General features: G+C 33.2%; 1 protein-coding gene across 1 annotated transcript in view; it reads left to right on the forward strand.

Annotated features, from left to right (window-relative positions):
* LOC111049354 (ankyrin-3) overlaps window positions 1-16,459 on the forward strand; it is a 64,874-nt gene that overhangs the window by 20,931 nt on the left and 27,484 nt on the right. Inside the window, exons 2-4 of the mRNA XM_039420156.1 lie at window positions 2,258-2,359; window positions 7,200-7,301; window positions 15,050-15,182. Coding sequence (XP_039276090.1) covers window positions 2,258-2,359; window positions 7,200-7,301; window positions 15,050-15,182 — 337 coding nt within the window. The remainder of the gene's footprint in view (window positions 1-2,257; window positions 2,360-7,199; window positions 7,302-15,049; window positions 15,183-16,459) is intronic.

Raw genomic sequence — 16,459 nt, forward strand, 5'->3', positions numbered from 1 at the left:
TACTATTTCTATCCCTCCTGTTTCTACTACATCATCTCCTATACCCCTCTTATTTCTACTTCTATACCTGCTTTTCCCATATTCTCTTTTTTTCTTTTCATCCCCTTTTTTCTTATTCCTCTTTTCATCATCCTTCTTTCTGTACTTCTTATTCCTACGAATCCCTTGTCCTTCTATCCTTCTCCTATTTCTCCTTCTCCTTTGTCTTTATTCTTCGCCTACTGTTCTTGTTCTTTCATCCTCCATCTTATTCCACCTAGGCTCCTTCCCTGTCATCGTGCTTCCTCTTCCTACTCTTTTTAAAACAGACTTTATCAATTGAGTTCTTGATTTTCTCCTTCGCCTGATAAATCCTACATCATATTTTAAGGATAGTATCAGCATATGTTTGTGAGGAAGAATCAAATTCCAGATCTAGAACCCAGAAATATAAAGTCAATTCAGTTGATTTTTCCCTAACCTCTATTTTGCGAAGGTGAAGATTATCTTGTGGAAAAAACAGTTCAGTTTCAGCCCAAGTGAAATTAATACATTCTATTTTATTTCTTGCTCTCCTTCTAATTCTCCACAGAATCATATATTCACTAACTGATTTATAATAATTTATATTGGTATAGTGGTTTATTATACATGTAGGCCTACTACGATCATAAAAGTTTGTTTCTCTGTTCTTTCATGAGTCATCATGAAATGTCAAAGTTCATTAACAAAAAGCTTGTAAGTTTTATAATAGATTTTATCTTATTCTCAAAAATAAAATTCCATCAGTTTTTTTCAAATTCCCCATTAAATAAATATTATCAAATCTCGGAATCTCCATGTTGTTGTCCTTGGCCTAATGCTGATTTGGTATAGAACTCGACTGAAAGTTTAACAGATCTTGGACCTAAATTTTGTTTAGTATGTTATGTCTTGCCGTGTAAAACATGGAGCTTACCAATAGTTAATTGCCATATAATCTAATAGGATTTATTTTAGAACTAGTTATAGCTCTGTGTCTATTATTTTCCATAATTTTCGTCAAGTTTGAGTTGAGTAAGCGAGCAACCTAATCATTACACTATAAACAGTAAGAGTTCCATAATCAATAGTCGATGTACGATGAAATTTATTATCAGATTCTGATGGATATTATCTGTTTATTATTTCAGTTCCTAAAATTTATTCAATCCGTAAATCGTTTATTCAACACAAATCGTAATATAGGCTATGGCGTGATTGGGAGATGAAAACAGGCTTAGCTTGAAACTGTTCTATCCCGAATTAAAGATATTTTCCGAAAATTAAGGTCATAAAATCATATTGATTATCTGAAAATTTATAAAAAGAGATCGCCTATGTAGAGGTTCCTTCCTTCAATGTGGATGATTCATTCACTCATAATAATTTATTTTAAGGCTTGTGCTGTGGTGGTTGAATAGTTTGTATGATTGATTCGATCTCAAATTATTTAAAACAATTACCGATTTTCCATTGTGTTGTGCTATTTGCAGAAATTGAAATGTAGGCTATGTTATTCTAATTTTGCAGTCAGAACAACATCTTTCGACTGGGGCCAATGACTTGTGATTCACTTGGCAGGAAAAATCTAGCCTGTAATCTCACTCAATATCCTCACAAAAGCAGCTGAAATGGTTCAGTATAAAGCTATGTAGTAGGCCAAAACTAATGATTTCTGTTTGGCTGCAATGAAAATCCAATTCTCAACTCGCATTTATGTGCTTTTCAGAATCTTTATAGAAAAATGGAAATAAATGAAAGTGATGATCAAATTGGAATTTTCCAAATTTGTTAATACATTAATTTGGATAATGGTTTGTTTTAGATCTATTTTTACAGGATGCTAGAATCTCAATTTAAGTCAGTAGTAACTATGCAAAATGTGATTACTTATGCTGCGTTTACACCAGCATAGGACTTATTTTATCTGTGGTTTACACCAAAGTTAATAACAAAAGTTAATAACTTAATCCGTATAGATTCTATTAGATTGAACATATCTTTTCATACACATGATGAACATATGTGTTTGTCAAGTTTCGTTCAATCTAATAGAATCAATAAGGATTAAGTTATTAACAAAATGTTAATAACTTATTACATTAATTACATTAATAACAAATTAACATTTGGTTAATAACTTTGGTGTAAACCCAGCTTTAGTATGTTATAATATAAATATTATTTTATTTCATTTTTTTTATTCATATCATCTAGGAGGTTTTATGTAATTTGGCTTTTATTTTTTATTTTGCAGTCCGATCCAGGGACTTCTTTTCTAAGAGCAGCCAGAGCAGGCCAACTGGATAAAGTACTGCAACTGCTAGAATCGGGAGTTGGCATAAACACCTCAAATGCGGTAAGTGCAAAAGTTTGGAAAAAGAATGCAAAGTTCGGTCTTGAATTATTTCTCCAAGTTTTTAAAAGCTAAACTTCTATCAAGTTACTTGTAGTACTATTCCTTAACAATGCTCCTAGCTATTAGTTTGTTGAATTCATATTGATATTGAAAAAACTGCAATCCTGTAAGTAACATTATTTAAGTGAAGCAATTCACTTACAATTATTATTAAAGTGGATTTGACAACAAAAACAGTATTCTGCAGCTGTTAGTTTATTTGTAGAGACTAGAGAGAAATTTCCAGTTTTAAATCCACATGAAAGAGGATATCTCTATTTTATGTTATAAGTCTGTTGAGATGGGCCTATAAATCCGAAAGCTCTCCACACGTGAGTAGTAGTTTTTAATAATAATTATTATTCAAAAATTAGACTGTATTGTCTTCAATAATAGTTCGAAAAAGAATTATTAACTAGCAGTTCGTCATGGAAAGTGAAATAGATTAGTATTCATGGAAGCTTTGAAGGAACTACTAACCACTATAAAAACTGCGTGTTCATCAGTGAATTCTTCTTAAAAAAACGAGAATCTATTCATTCCATTCATTCTTCTGTGAATTGTATACTGTATGAATAAATTGAATATTATGTCGATTCGATCTAGACTTTGGTGACTAGTGCGCCTATTCTTAGCCGTGCAAAATTTTATGTTGGCTGCAAAGAGGCTGTAAAGCATCTCATCTCAGCCAGCTTCTCCAGCCCGCTATAAACTGAACATTCCAGCACCTGGGTTCACATTGAAACGTCAGCATTCCTCATAAAATAACACCAACACTTTCCACTCCAACAATGCTGACAGTATGAATTGAATCTCGCTATAGATATCGTGCATCTCTTCCATAAGCTTACAATATTCATTCACAGCAGTTTGATGTTGCAAACGGAGACAGTCTTCTTCTCTCACCTAATATAGGTCGCACTTAAAGGTAATTGATACACTTTCGAACCTCTAATTAATTTCCTAGTGTACACGCTACCCATACTCCTAGCAATGATTAATTAATCACCCCTGGTGTCCTAGTGTGTTTGAAAATGGCAATTAGCTAGAAAGCCCAGCATTTCTTTGGGATACCTGAGAATATTTTCAGATTAAAAAATATAATTCCAGTGGGAATAAATGGGAATGAATTTGGAAATTGGGACTGGTGTAATAGAAATACAATACTGCTAAGAATGAATACAATTTGAATATTGGGAAATGTTTCGTTAGAAATATTTTTGAAACTGTGATAACTAGAATGCAAATTTATTTTAATTGTCTTGATTGAAACAATCCACTAATATCGATCCAAATAATACAAAGAGGATTTGATACTGAAGTGAATTGGTACAGATTTTCCAGCCAAATTCGCGGTTCGCCGTGGTTTAGATAAGGTGTGCTATTACAATCTGATACCAGCACAGTCGTGGGTTCGAACCCTTCAAGTGCAATGATTATTGATTCCAGAACTACTCATCTACCTCCATCTTATTACCCGCAACCTACACTCATGTTTGATGTTTGATAAGTTACTTTAATTGCTCAGTCTAATGCATCATAGTTACATGTTATCAATAGTAAAAACAATGTTAATTTAATTTTATCTTCTGTGAATAGGAAATGTGACTAGAAACTCATCGAGTTTCCTCAAACATTTTCAGCGTTCATATTAACGTGGATAGTAGTGATGATCACTAAGAATGTGCTGCCCGCACAAAATCCTGTTTAATTGCTTTATGATTTTATATTTTTTATGTTCAATACTTTTTCTCTAGTAATTTTTTTTTCAAAATTTTACAGTTTTTAAATTTATGTGTAATATCCAGGTATGACTATATTTTCATTTGATTTTTTACTTATTTCATTTCATTTTTTTTTCTATTGTGAATAAAAGTATGAAGAAGGGCCCCACACAGGATTACCTTGGGGTTTCTTTTAGACTTAGATATACAATGTATTGTGCATGCGACGGTGTTTGCTACACCAGTTAAGAGTGTTTTTTTTCTGAAATATTTTGTACAATGTATGTGGGTTGGTCGAATAAATATTATTATTATTATTATTATTACTATTTTCCATAATTTTCGTCAAGTTTGAGTTGAGTAAGCGAACAACCTAATAATTAAACTATAAACAGTAGAATCGAGAATCAATTATGGACTAATTTGTGCTAGTCGATGTACGATGAAATTTATTATCGGATTCTGATGGATATTATCTGTTTATTATTTCAGTTCCTAAAATTTATTCAATCCGAGGCACAAATCGTAATATATGGCGTGATTGGGAGATGAAAACAGGCTTAGCTTGAAACTGTTCTATCCCGAATTAAAGATATTTTCCGAAAATTAAGGTCATAAAATCTGGTGTGGCGCACTCACACAACTTTCCTTGCCGTTATGAAAATTGATCACCTGTCGCCAGTGTAAACGCGCATCTCAAGTCAAAGATCTGAGCCAGCTGGTGACAGTTCAATAACGCTGGAGACACACGAGATCTGCTATCTCTTCATAGTGAATGATTTAATAGAATCAACAGTTGCCAACAGTTTGCAATTGAATAATTACAAATTCAAAGCTCAAATTTCAAGCTTATTTTCAATTTTAGGTGAAAATGTTACTGGACATTAATTGAAGAGATTTCCATGCTCAATCTTTTCCCCTCGAAATTTTTCGTTTGAATTATATCTGAGATCTGATAATTGGAAATCTAAAATCGAACTTTGCATAGATGGGGCGGAGCTACTGAAATTTTTACAGATATGGGACTTGTGGCAGTTGATATAGCTTATCAATGACTATTTTAAGTATAAATTTGATCAAAATCGTTGGAGCCATTTTCGAGAAAATCGCGAAAAACCCTGTTTTTGACAACATTTTCGCCATTTTAGCCGCCATCTTGAATCGCATTTGATCGAAATTGTTCGTGTCGGATCCTTTTAGTGTAAGGACCTTGAGTTCCAAATTTCAAGTCATTCCGTTAATTGGGAGATGAGATATCGTGTACACAGACGCACATACAGTCATACACACACACATACAGACCAATACCCAAAAACCACTTTTTTGGACTCAGTGGACCTTAAAACGTATAGAAATTTAGAAATTGGGGTACCTTAATTTTTTTCGGAAAGCAATACTTTCCTTACCTATGGTAATGGGGCAAGGAAAGTAAAAATTATATTGATTATCTGAAAATTTATAAAAAGAGATCGCCTATGTAGAGTTTCCTTCGTTCAATGTAGATGATTCATTCACTCAAAATAATTTCTTTTAAGGCTTGTGCTGTGGTGGTTGAATAGTTTGTGTGATTGATTTGAACTCAAATTATTTAAAACAATTACCGATTTTCCATTGTGTTGTGCTATTTGCAGAAATTAAAATGTAGCTTATGTTATTCTTATTTTGCAGTCAGAACAACGTCTTTCGACTGGGGCCAATGACTTGTGATTCACTTGGCAGGAAAAATCTAGCCTGTAATCTCACTCAATATCCTCACAAAAGCAGCTGAAATGGTTCAGTATAAAGCTATGTAGTAGGCCAAAACTAATGATTTCTGTTTGGCTGCACTGAAAATCCAATTCTCAACTGGCATTTATGTGCTTTTCAGAATCTTTATAGAAAAATGGAAATAAATGAAAGTGATGATCAAATTGGAATTTTCCAAATTTGTTAATACATTAATTTGGATAATGGTTTGTTTTAGATCTATTTTTACAGGATGCTAGAATCTCAATTTAAGTCAGTAGTAACTATGCAAAATGTGATTACTTATGCTGCGTTTACACCAAAGTTAATAACAAAATGTTAATAACTTAATCCGTATAGATTCTATTAGATTGAACATATCTTTTCATACACATGATGAACATATGTGTTTGTCAAGTTTCGTTCAATCTAATAGAATCAATAAGGATTAAGTTATTAACAAAATGTTAATAACTTAATCCGTATAGATTCTATTAGATTGAACATATCTTTTCATACACATGATGAACATATGTGTTTGTCAAGTTTCGTTCAATCTAATAGAATCAATAAGGATTAAGTTATTAACAAAATGTTAATAACTTAATCCGTATAGATTCTATTAGATTGAACATATCTTTTCATACACATGATGAACATATGTGTTTGTCAAGTTTCGTTCAATCTAATAGAATCAATAAGGATTAAGTTATTAACAAAATGTTAATAACTTAATCCGTATAGATTCTATTAGATTGAACATATCTTTTCATACACATGATGAACATATGTGTTTGTCAAGTTTCGTTCAATCTAATAGAATCAATAAGGATTAAGTTATTAACAAAATGTTAATAACTTAATCCGTATAGATTCTATTAGATTGAACATATCTTTTCATACACATGATGAACATATGTGTTTGTCAAGTTTCGTTCAATCTAATAGAATCAATAAGGATTAAGTTATTAACAAAATGTTAATAACTTAATCCGTATAGATTCTATTAGATTGAACATATCTTTTCATACACATGATGAACATATGTGTTTGTCAAGTTTCGTTCAATCTAATAGAATCAATAAGGATTAAGTTATTAACAAAATGTTAATAACTTAATCCGTATAGATTCTATTAGATTGAACATATCTTTTCATACACATGATGAACATATGTGTTTGTCAAGTTTCGTTCAATCTAATAGAATTTATAAGTATTAAGTTATTAAAAATTTGTTTAGTGTAAAACCAGCTTTAGTATGTTTTAATATAAATATTATTTTGTTTCAATTCTTTTCAGTTATATTATCTAGGAGGTTTTATGTAATTCGGTTTTTATTTTTTATTTTGCAGTCCGATCCAGGGACTTCTTTTCTAAGAGCAGCCAGAGCAGGCCAACTGGATAAAGTACTGCAGCTGCTAGAATCGGGAGTTGGCATAAACACCTCAAATGCGGTAAGTGCAAAAGTTTGGAAAAAGAATGCAAAGTTCGGTCTTGAATTATTTCTCCAAGTTTTTAAAAGCTAAACTTCTATCAAGTTACTTGTAGTACTATTCCTTAACAATGCTCCTAGCTATTAGTTTGTTGAATTCATATTGATATTGAAAAAACTGCAGTCCTGTAAGTAACATTATTTAAGTGAAGCAATTCACTTACAATTATTATTAAAGTGGATTTGACAACAAAAACAGTATTCTCCAGCTGTTAGTTTATTTGTAGAGACTAGAGAGAAATTTCCAGTTTTAAATCCACATGAAAGAGGATATCTCTATTTTATGTTATAAGTCTGTTGAGATGGGCCTATAAATCCGAAAGCTCTCCACACGTGAGTAGTAGTTTTTAATAATAATTATTATTCAAAAATTAGACTGTATTGTCTTCAATAATAGTTCGAAAAAGAATTATTAACTAGCAGTTCGTCATGGAAAGTGAAATAGATTAGTATTCATGGAAGCTTTGAAGGAACTACTAACCACTATAAAAACTGCGTGTTCATCAGTGAATTCTTCTTAAAAAAACGAGAATCTATTCATTCCATTCATTCTTCTGTGAATTGTATACTGTATGAATAAATTGAATATTATGTCGATTCGATCTAGACTTTGGTGACTAGTGCGCCTATTCTTAGCCGTGCAAAATTTTATGTTGGCTGCAAAGAGGCTGTAAAGCATCTCATCTCAGCCAGCTTCTCCAGCCCGCTATAAACTGAACATTCCAGCACCTGGGTTCACATTGAAACGTCAGCATTCCTCATAAAATAACACCAACACTTTCCACTCCAACAATGCTGACAGTATGAATTGAATCTCGCTATAGATATCGTGCATCTCTTCCATAAGCTTACAATATTCATTCACAGCAGTTTGATGTTGCAAACGGAGACAGTCTTCTTCTCTCACCTAATATAGGTCGCACTTAAGGTAATTGATACACTTTCGAACCTCTAATTAATTTCCTAGTGTACACGCTACCCATACTCCTAGCAATGATTAATTAATCACCCCTGGTGTCCTAGTGTGTTTGAAAATGGCAATTAGCTAGAAAGCCCAGCATTTCTTTGGGATACCTGAGAATATTTTCAGATTAAAAAATATAATTCCAGTGGGAATAAATGGGAATGAATTTGGAAATTGGGACTGGTGTAATAGAAATACAATACTGCTAAGAATGAATACAATTTGAATATTGGGAAATGTTTCGTTAGAAATATTTTTGAAACTGTGATAACTAGAATGCAAATTTATTTTAATTGTCTTGATTGAAACAATCTACTAATATCGATCCAAATAATACAAAGAGGATTTGATACTGAAGTGAATTGGTACAGATTTTCCAGCCAAATTCGCGGTTCGCCGTGGTTTAGATAAGGTGTGCTATTACAATCTGATACCAGCACAGTCGTGGGTTCGAACCCTTCAAGTGCAATGATTATTGATTCCAGAACTACTCATCTACCTCCATCTTATTACCCGCAACCTACACTCATGTTTGATGTTTGATAAGTTACTTTAATTGCTCAGTCTAATGCATCATAGTTACATGTTATCAATAGTAAAAACAATGTTAATTTAATTTTATCTTCTGTGAATAGGAAATGTGACTAGAAACTCATCGAGTTTCCTCAAACATTTTCAGCGTTCATATTAACGTGGATAGTAGTGATAGAAAATAGAAGTGGAATGTTTTTTCAGTTCATATTCTCTGTACAGCAGGTGCCGAGTTCTAAAAGGGGTCTACAATAAATATATCATCTATTTACTCAATAAAAGCTTAAAAAACTATTAGAAAAAAGTAATTTTTAAAACTGACTAGGCACTTATTTATTTATATTATTATTTATTTTTCACTTATTTATTTATATTTATATTACATTATAACTACTTTTCTGTAATTATGATCAGTGTAGTAGAAATATAATTATTGACACTGTAAATAATGAATAAGTAAAATAGATATCAACCAGTCGGCAATCAAGGATATATTTTACAAAATGCTTTGGGAATATAAGAATTTGAACACACATTATTTCTGATTTGTGTGTACAATTATTATAATATCCACACTATTTTATGCATGAAAATGCACAAAAGAAGTATTTGGTAAAGCTAACACAGCTAAACTTGCTTAACTCAGTTCGGGGGTTGATGCAGTGAGAATATTTATTTTGCGCGGTATGTGGGCGGCTGCCGACATTTAATATGTACCTCGCTACAAAGGAAAGTTCAGATCTTGTCTAGGAGCAACAAGAATTCCTTTCATATAAACAAGAGCGTATGAAAGTCTACAAAATTGAAAAGGTAGCCATTAGGCTAGCTTTCAAAGCATCCCTTCATGTCAGCTATTCAAGTGGAAACACCACATTAATAAGCTTTTCCAGCTCGTTCGTCTCCCGTTTCTTTTCCACTCCAAGTCTAAATAGTAGTGGTAGTAAGGTAGTGGTATGAGGTGTTCCAGGGTTTGAGATATTGTTCTCATGGTTGGAACATCATTTCTTTCAAATCACATTGCTACAGTAATAATAGTAATTGCAAAAAACTAGTAAAATTATCAAATTATTAATGATTTCACAAATAAAAATGACTAATCAATAAAATAAAAAACGACAATAATAATGATGAAGGTCGAAAAAGTTCCAAAATAAGTACAGAGTCGAATCTCTGTAGAGTAATGGCGAATATTGAAAGTAGAACACTTGATGTGGTTCTCTTTGGTGTCTGAAAATTCAATAAATATTTATTTCAATGAGAATATTCCATATTTTATTACAATGAAACTGGCTAATATTGTAAAATGTTCGTACTCTAACACTTGGCATAGGTTATAAAACAATATTATAATAACAAATTCTCACCTCTACAACGGTACCTACTTACTTACTACATTAGATAATTAAATCATTTTTAGTTCACCAGGAATGAAAACTTTGTAAAAGATTCTCATAACACCAGTATGACTTTATGACTTTAAGAATTGGTTCTTGAAGCTATTTTCAGTTATCAAATTAAAAATTACGACATGGTTTTTTTTAAAATGATTTAGAATGAACTTTTATTTCCAGCTCTAATTACAAATGCAAATCAATGTTTTGGTGAGGTCGCGTAACTGATGCATTGATGCTGACTGGAATCCATCATACTCTTTACTCAATAGAAATGTTATAATGTAATAGATTTTATAAAATAATATTAGCATACTAGTCTTGGAACTGGAGAAAATGTGTCCTAAACAGGTCTTGTGAATGTATGCTAATTGCAAAGCTATGCGGTTGTAATAAAATCTTATCTCAAATTGTTTTGAGCAAGCTGCCGCAATTTGGCAAGAGCTCGTGTGTACTAGGCCTATGTAGGCTACTCCTGCGTTGGTTATTTAACTTGCTTAGCTGTATTGTAGGCCTAAGGATTATACAATACTATGTGAATGTGACCAATTAATTCTTTGAAGATATATATTGATTGTTATTAGGGATTGAATTTTGAATGAATATACTAATATTTCAGTCCTAAATTTGTATCTTTTGCGGTTATATTTTTCAAAAATGTATTTTGAATTGAAATCTCCCCCCCTATTGTATATTTTATGTGTGACTCCTCCAATAAGAAACAATGGCATTGGTTTGCGCGACTAGACAGAATTCATTGGAGGGTAACTCTTGAAGCAAACGCAGACAGACGAATATAGACAGACAGATAAAGAAGCAAACGTCTGCATTCAGATGTGAGCAGACATATGAAGACAGACGCACGTCTGTGTGCATTGCAACATTGGAACACCTGGGGAGGGATTTTTCCTCTCTGTCTGTGAGCAGACGTCTGTCTGTAGTTTGGTGCGCGTTCACCTGTAGGAAGTAGCATGACTTGTTCACAGTTTTCATACAAGTACCCAATCGAATTATATTTCCAAAAATATGTACTCATCTAATAAAAATTGTCCGAAATGCTAAATCCTCTTTTTCCCGAGTTATGGGTTGTTGAAAGTGCTTACTCCGTTTTCTTTCCAGACCATAAACGGTTTCGAAGTTTCCATTGGTTTTTTTCAATACATTCAGTATATCATTGGATTTGTTCTAATATGCTTTATTTCGCGATTTTTGCCAAAATAAACGAGTTATCGAATTTACAAAAAATGTTACTTTTTTATTTATAAACGATATGGGAATAAAATGTTTTAGTTTGGAAAAATACATTTTTTGAATTTTTAAGAGAAGTTCTAGTCGAAACCGTTTATGATCTGGAAAGAAAACGGAATCTGGAAAGTTAGCACTTCAACAAACCATAACTCGCTTATTAGACCACTTGAAAATTTCAGTTGCCACTTGTTCTCACTCTTATAATGATCTTAACAATTATATTGAAAAATATTATCCAATTTAAATAAAAAAGTGTACCGAACAGTCTTAAGTGGATTGTATGTGCAGTCTATGCTATTTTTCGTAGCCTAATACTAGTTGTTTGAAAATCATATATCTTGCTAAATTCACCTCTTCCCCTAATTTTGATGAACCAACGCTTCAAAAATCTATATTTGTTGCAATTAAATGAGTGTAGCATATTTTTATCCTTGGAATCAGGTGGGAAATAGGTGCTAGTTTATTACTCCAATACCTGGTTGTTTTAAAAAGATTATCTCGTTAAACTCTCACCCCCACTTTCAGCGAACCCCCTCATCGATAGTTTGTATACAACAAGGTGGACCCAAGAGCTTTTCATCCGTGTAATTAGGTGGGGTTCCCATTCACTAAAAGCCATAACTCTTTTTTAGTAACACACGTTGCATTGCAGTTTGGTCTGCGGTGTACTCCAATATGATACAGCGCATGCGTCACGGGGCGTGGGTGTGTCTGTGTTTGTACGTGATATAGTTTGCTTCTCTATCAACTGTCAGCAGGCAACTGTATGGCAGGCATTCACGTTGTATGTAAGGAATGCTGCCTATTTGAAGGGGATCCTAGTATAGCAACTGGAAACTGGAAATTGTACTTTCGTGAGAGAAATATTTTCCGCTTCTTTATTTTGAATCTCTTGTTGCTGACCTGAAAGTACTCTGGCGCTTCCTTTCCAAAGTCGGACTAACTCAATAATTGAGATGGATGTGCTGCCCAACACTATGAAAACTAAAATAGTTCTGGAAAACTATGTACTTTTTGTTTAATGGGCAATTATTTTCGGGAGAAACGGCTTCTCCAAAAAAATAGCAATGAATCAACTAGTAATGAGATGAATTCAACTCAACAAACTATTCTATTTATATAGGTTGGTCATGAGAAACGTAATTCAATTAATTTTTTTTCTAGAATGTTCTTCGGTTGTGACTCATTGTACTACAATAAATGTAGCATGTGAGCAAATTAAAAGTCCCTTATTTTGGGGGAAAAGGATTCCACACACTAGACGTGAAAAGCACTATGTGGTGACTTCACAGTGTCAGCAAGTGGGAGCCTTCCTCTGCCTTTCCTCATATATTGGACTTCTAAAGTTTTATGAAGGCTGAGAAACCCCCAAATTAATCAAGTGTAGGCAAACAATAATTACTAGTGTAGATAAATATTGTTAAAAGCTGATTCAAACATCTCACCGCCAGTATTAGTAATTGAAAGATTTATTGAACTTACTGTAGAATAACATTGTGAAGAATAAGTTATTTAATTGTGTAATATATTATGTTGACTTCATGATGAAATTTGTCGATTAGCAAATCTCCTATGTTAAGTGGAAGGAAATTTTGTAATAATATGGCAACTAACTGCGAAGATGACTGGGTTTTGTGGCCCTATTAAAACTTGTTACGTTGTGAAGAAAAACACCTTTAAGATGTGCAATTCAGTAATAATGATAAATGTACACCTCCAATATGTGCAATTCCAGTTTGGAGAAGCTCATCGAATAAAATTGATCGTCTTTTGAGAAGAGTTAGTACATTGTTGGGAAGAGTGAGTAAGAGAGGGTCATTGTATTGTACGTTGCTAAAGAAATCTTTTAGAATTTCATTGAAAATCGTTGAACTGCTTAGAGTATCTTGTCTGTACATGTTTGAGGTAGGCCTAACGGGTAATAAATAATGTATTCACTTGTAACATCACAAGATGATGATTCAGAATGGATAAGTTTATTCAAACGAGAGTTTTAATTACTAACTCAAGAAATCCATTCTCTAATGTCACAAAATATTGTCTTTTTTATGGAAAGCTAAAATTCATTTATGAATAATATTCATGGTATAAGTGAAGAACATCATTTAACCTTTCAATGAGAGATCCATATAATGAAGAAGTTATACATTTTGTCTTATAAAAAATTAAGGCCTTGTGCTATTACCTAACCAAAATTAACACAAAAACATAATTTTTCGACATAACTTTATCACAAAAATCTTCAAATTGTATAATTTAACGAAATTTGATTTATTAAAAATATTGTTTCTTTTATCATTATTACATAACTCAAGTTCGATACTGTTATTCATTGATATATTGTAAACATGAAATGTAAGAGATTTATTTATTTTGAAATTTAATCACAATATTCGAGTTTATAACAGAAGCAATTTATAACAGTAACAGAATCATTTTCCAATTTATAACGTTATGCCAGGGTGAATAACGTCTCCCTTACAGCACACAAATGTCCAACAAACAATCTTGTTGTCCAGAAATTTGACTTGACAGTCGGCTAGTGGTGAGATGAGAGAAAGAGACAGATAGAGTGGGACAGGATGGAAGAGAGGTACTGAGTCCCAAGAGAATTCACGAAACTGGGTCACTCCCCTTTCCCTCCAAAATGCTTGAAGGCACCATCCCTTCTTATCAAACCCCTCTTCCCTTATTCAAAGCATTATATTCTCTCCCTTCATGAAAACCCCACCTCATTCTGGAAGCGATCTCATCATCGTTTACTATGCAAGCCCTCTCCTTTCATGCGAAATCGTCTCTCCCATCTCTAATGTTCTGTTCGCGAAATATTCAGTAGGCAAGTAGAAGATGATTGGATAATTCACAGTTGCGTTATTGTGATGAAAAATACAGTGAATTCTTTCCTGTAAATTCAGGCTACCATAGTGAATTGTGGAGGCTATAAGAGTTTATTCTGTAGGCTATAAAAGAAAATTGTATGAATGAATGGTATTGAAAATTAATGGAGAGTGAAATGAAAATTTGTGTTCATCCTTCACTGTTTAGGATTCTAATGAAAAGTTGGCATTCCATTGAAATCTTTTAATGTTCATTGATGGATTGTTGCTGGATTAATACTCTTCTATTCACACTTATCATTGATCTTACTGTCGTATGATTGTATTTTTTAGATTACAACTTCAACTACTGTATTATTGTTCTGCATGTACGTATATCTCTTTTTTCTGTGCGTTCTTTATTGATTTATTCCTTTTTAAAATGTGATAAAATAGTATAACTAAGCTCATGTGTCTAGTTTCAAAAGGTGATATTTCGTTCAAATTAATAAATGAAAATTGTCATATTTCAAATTAGAACTTCTTCAACCATTTTAACCCTATACAAGGTAAACGTAAGGAAAGAATTGATTGTTGTATTGTTTCTTCAAGTTTAAAATATTGCAATTACATGAAACGTCTCACAGCACTCATTTTATTATCAACCTTTACTCATTTACATTTTTACGTTCTGTAGTGGTAAAAATCATTGCATAATTTACTTATTTCATCTAATGTGAATAATTTATTGTGTTGACAGAATGGTCTGAACGCGCTGCATCTAGCAGCCAAAGATGGCCACATTGAAATCGTCACAGAACTGCTGAAGAGAGGGTGCACAGTCGACGCTGCCACTAAGAAAGGGAATACTGCTCTGCATATTGCTGCCTTGGGTAAGAATGCCATGCCATGCTTTCATGTTTCAGCTTCCCTTTTATTGGACGTGAGAGTGAGAGTGAGAGTGAGACAAGTATTAGTAGAACTTTTGCTTTCTTTGTTGTAAGATACAATTTACACAGGCAGCATTGGTTGAGGGGGGAGCATTGATGTTTCCTGTAAGGGATGCTGACAGTTTGAAGTGAATCTCTCGATAATACATTGCTTCTCAGTTTGAATATAGTGCATATCGAGTGGAGAGTGCTTTCTCCTTTCTTTGAGTAACATCAATCTGTTCTTTGACTGCTAGAACTCTCCTGTTCTGATCGGAGAGAATAGAATGTAATTCTATGTAATAGGCCTCTCTGGTTCTGATTATTTTATCTTCAAAATTTCATTAAATTACTCATTATTATATCGTCTAGTTTTAGTAGACGTAATTGAATGTTGGCCTTAATTTGATGCCTAAATCAGCGACTTAATGAGTGAAGTTAGGCTGGCTACTAACTTGCAACATGCATGATAAGCAAGATTCTTCTAGGATTAAACAACTGGAAAATTGAAAATTATAATTGACCGAGCGAAGTGAGGTCTAAGATTCAAGTCGACGGTTTGGCATTTCTCTTAATGTTTAAATGTTTATATGTTGCGCATTTACGGCGAAACGCGGTAATAGATTTTCATGAAATTTGACATGCATTTTCCTTTTTTAATTGCGCGTCGACGTATGTACAAGGTTTTTGAAAATTTTGCATTTCAAGGATAATATAAAAGGAGCCTCCTTCATACGCCAATATTAGAGTAAGGCTATGTACACATGGTAGCGTCGCACCGCGCGGTTTGAGACGCGCGTCCGACCGCGCGGTGCGATTTACAATGGAGCTAATGGCAGCGTCCACATGCACAGCTCACTCAAATCTGGACGCGCCGCGCACTGCGCGTGCGCAGTGTGGAGAAGCCAGTCTATTGCTGTATTTCCATAAGGTCTATAGTTTCAATCAGGTACTTGTGAATGAGAATACTGCGTGAGGTCTACTGCTCACAGAACTACTAGTGATAGGAAAATAATTTTACCTCAAATAGAGCAGCGAAGAAAAAAGGAACAAAAAAATCGGAGATACAAAAACCCAACCTCAAACATTTTTGCTAGAAGCGTTTTGCTGTGATGCCAGATACAAAAATGTTTCGACTATGTATTATTGATGTTCTACCTACCCTTACTGGAAAGCCTTACTTAACTCATAAATCAAGTCTGGTGAGAAGCTGTGTTATTTGACACCATGTAATTATGACC

The sequence above is a fragment of the Nilaparvata lugens genome, chromosome 2 (assembly GCF_014356525.2).
Source record: "Nilaparvata lugens isolate BPH chromosome 2, ASM1435652v1, whole genome shotgun sequence".
Lineage (NCBI taxonomy): Eukaryota > Metazoa > Arthropoda > Insecta > Hemiptera > Delphacidae > Nilaparvata > Nilaparvata lugens.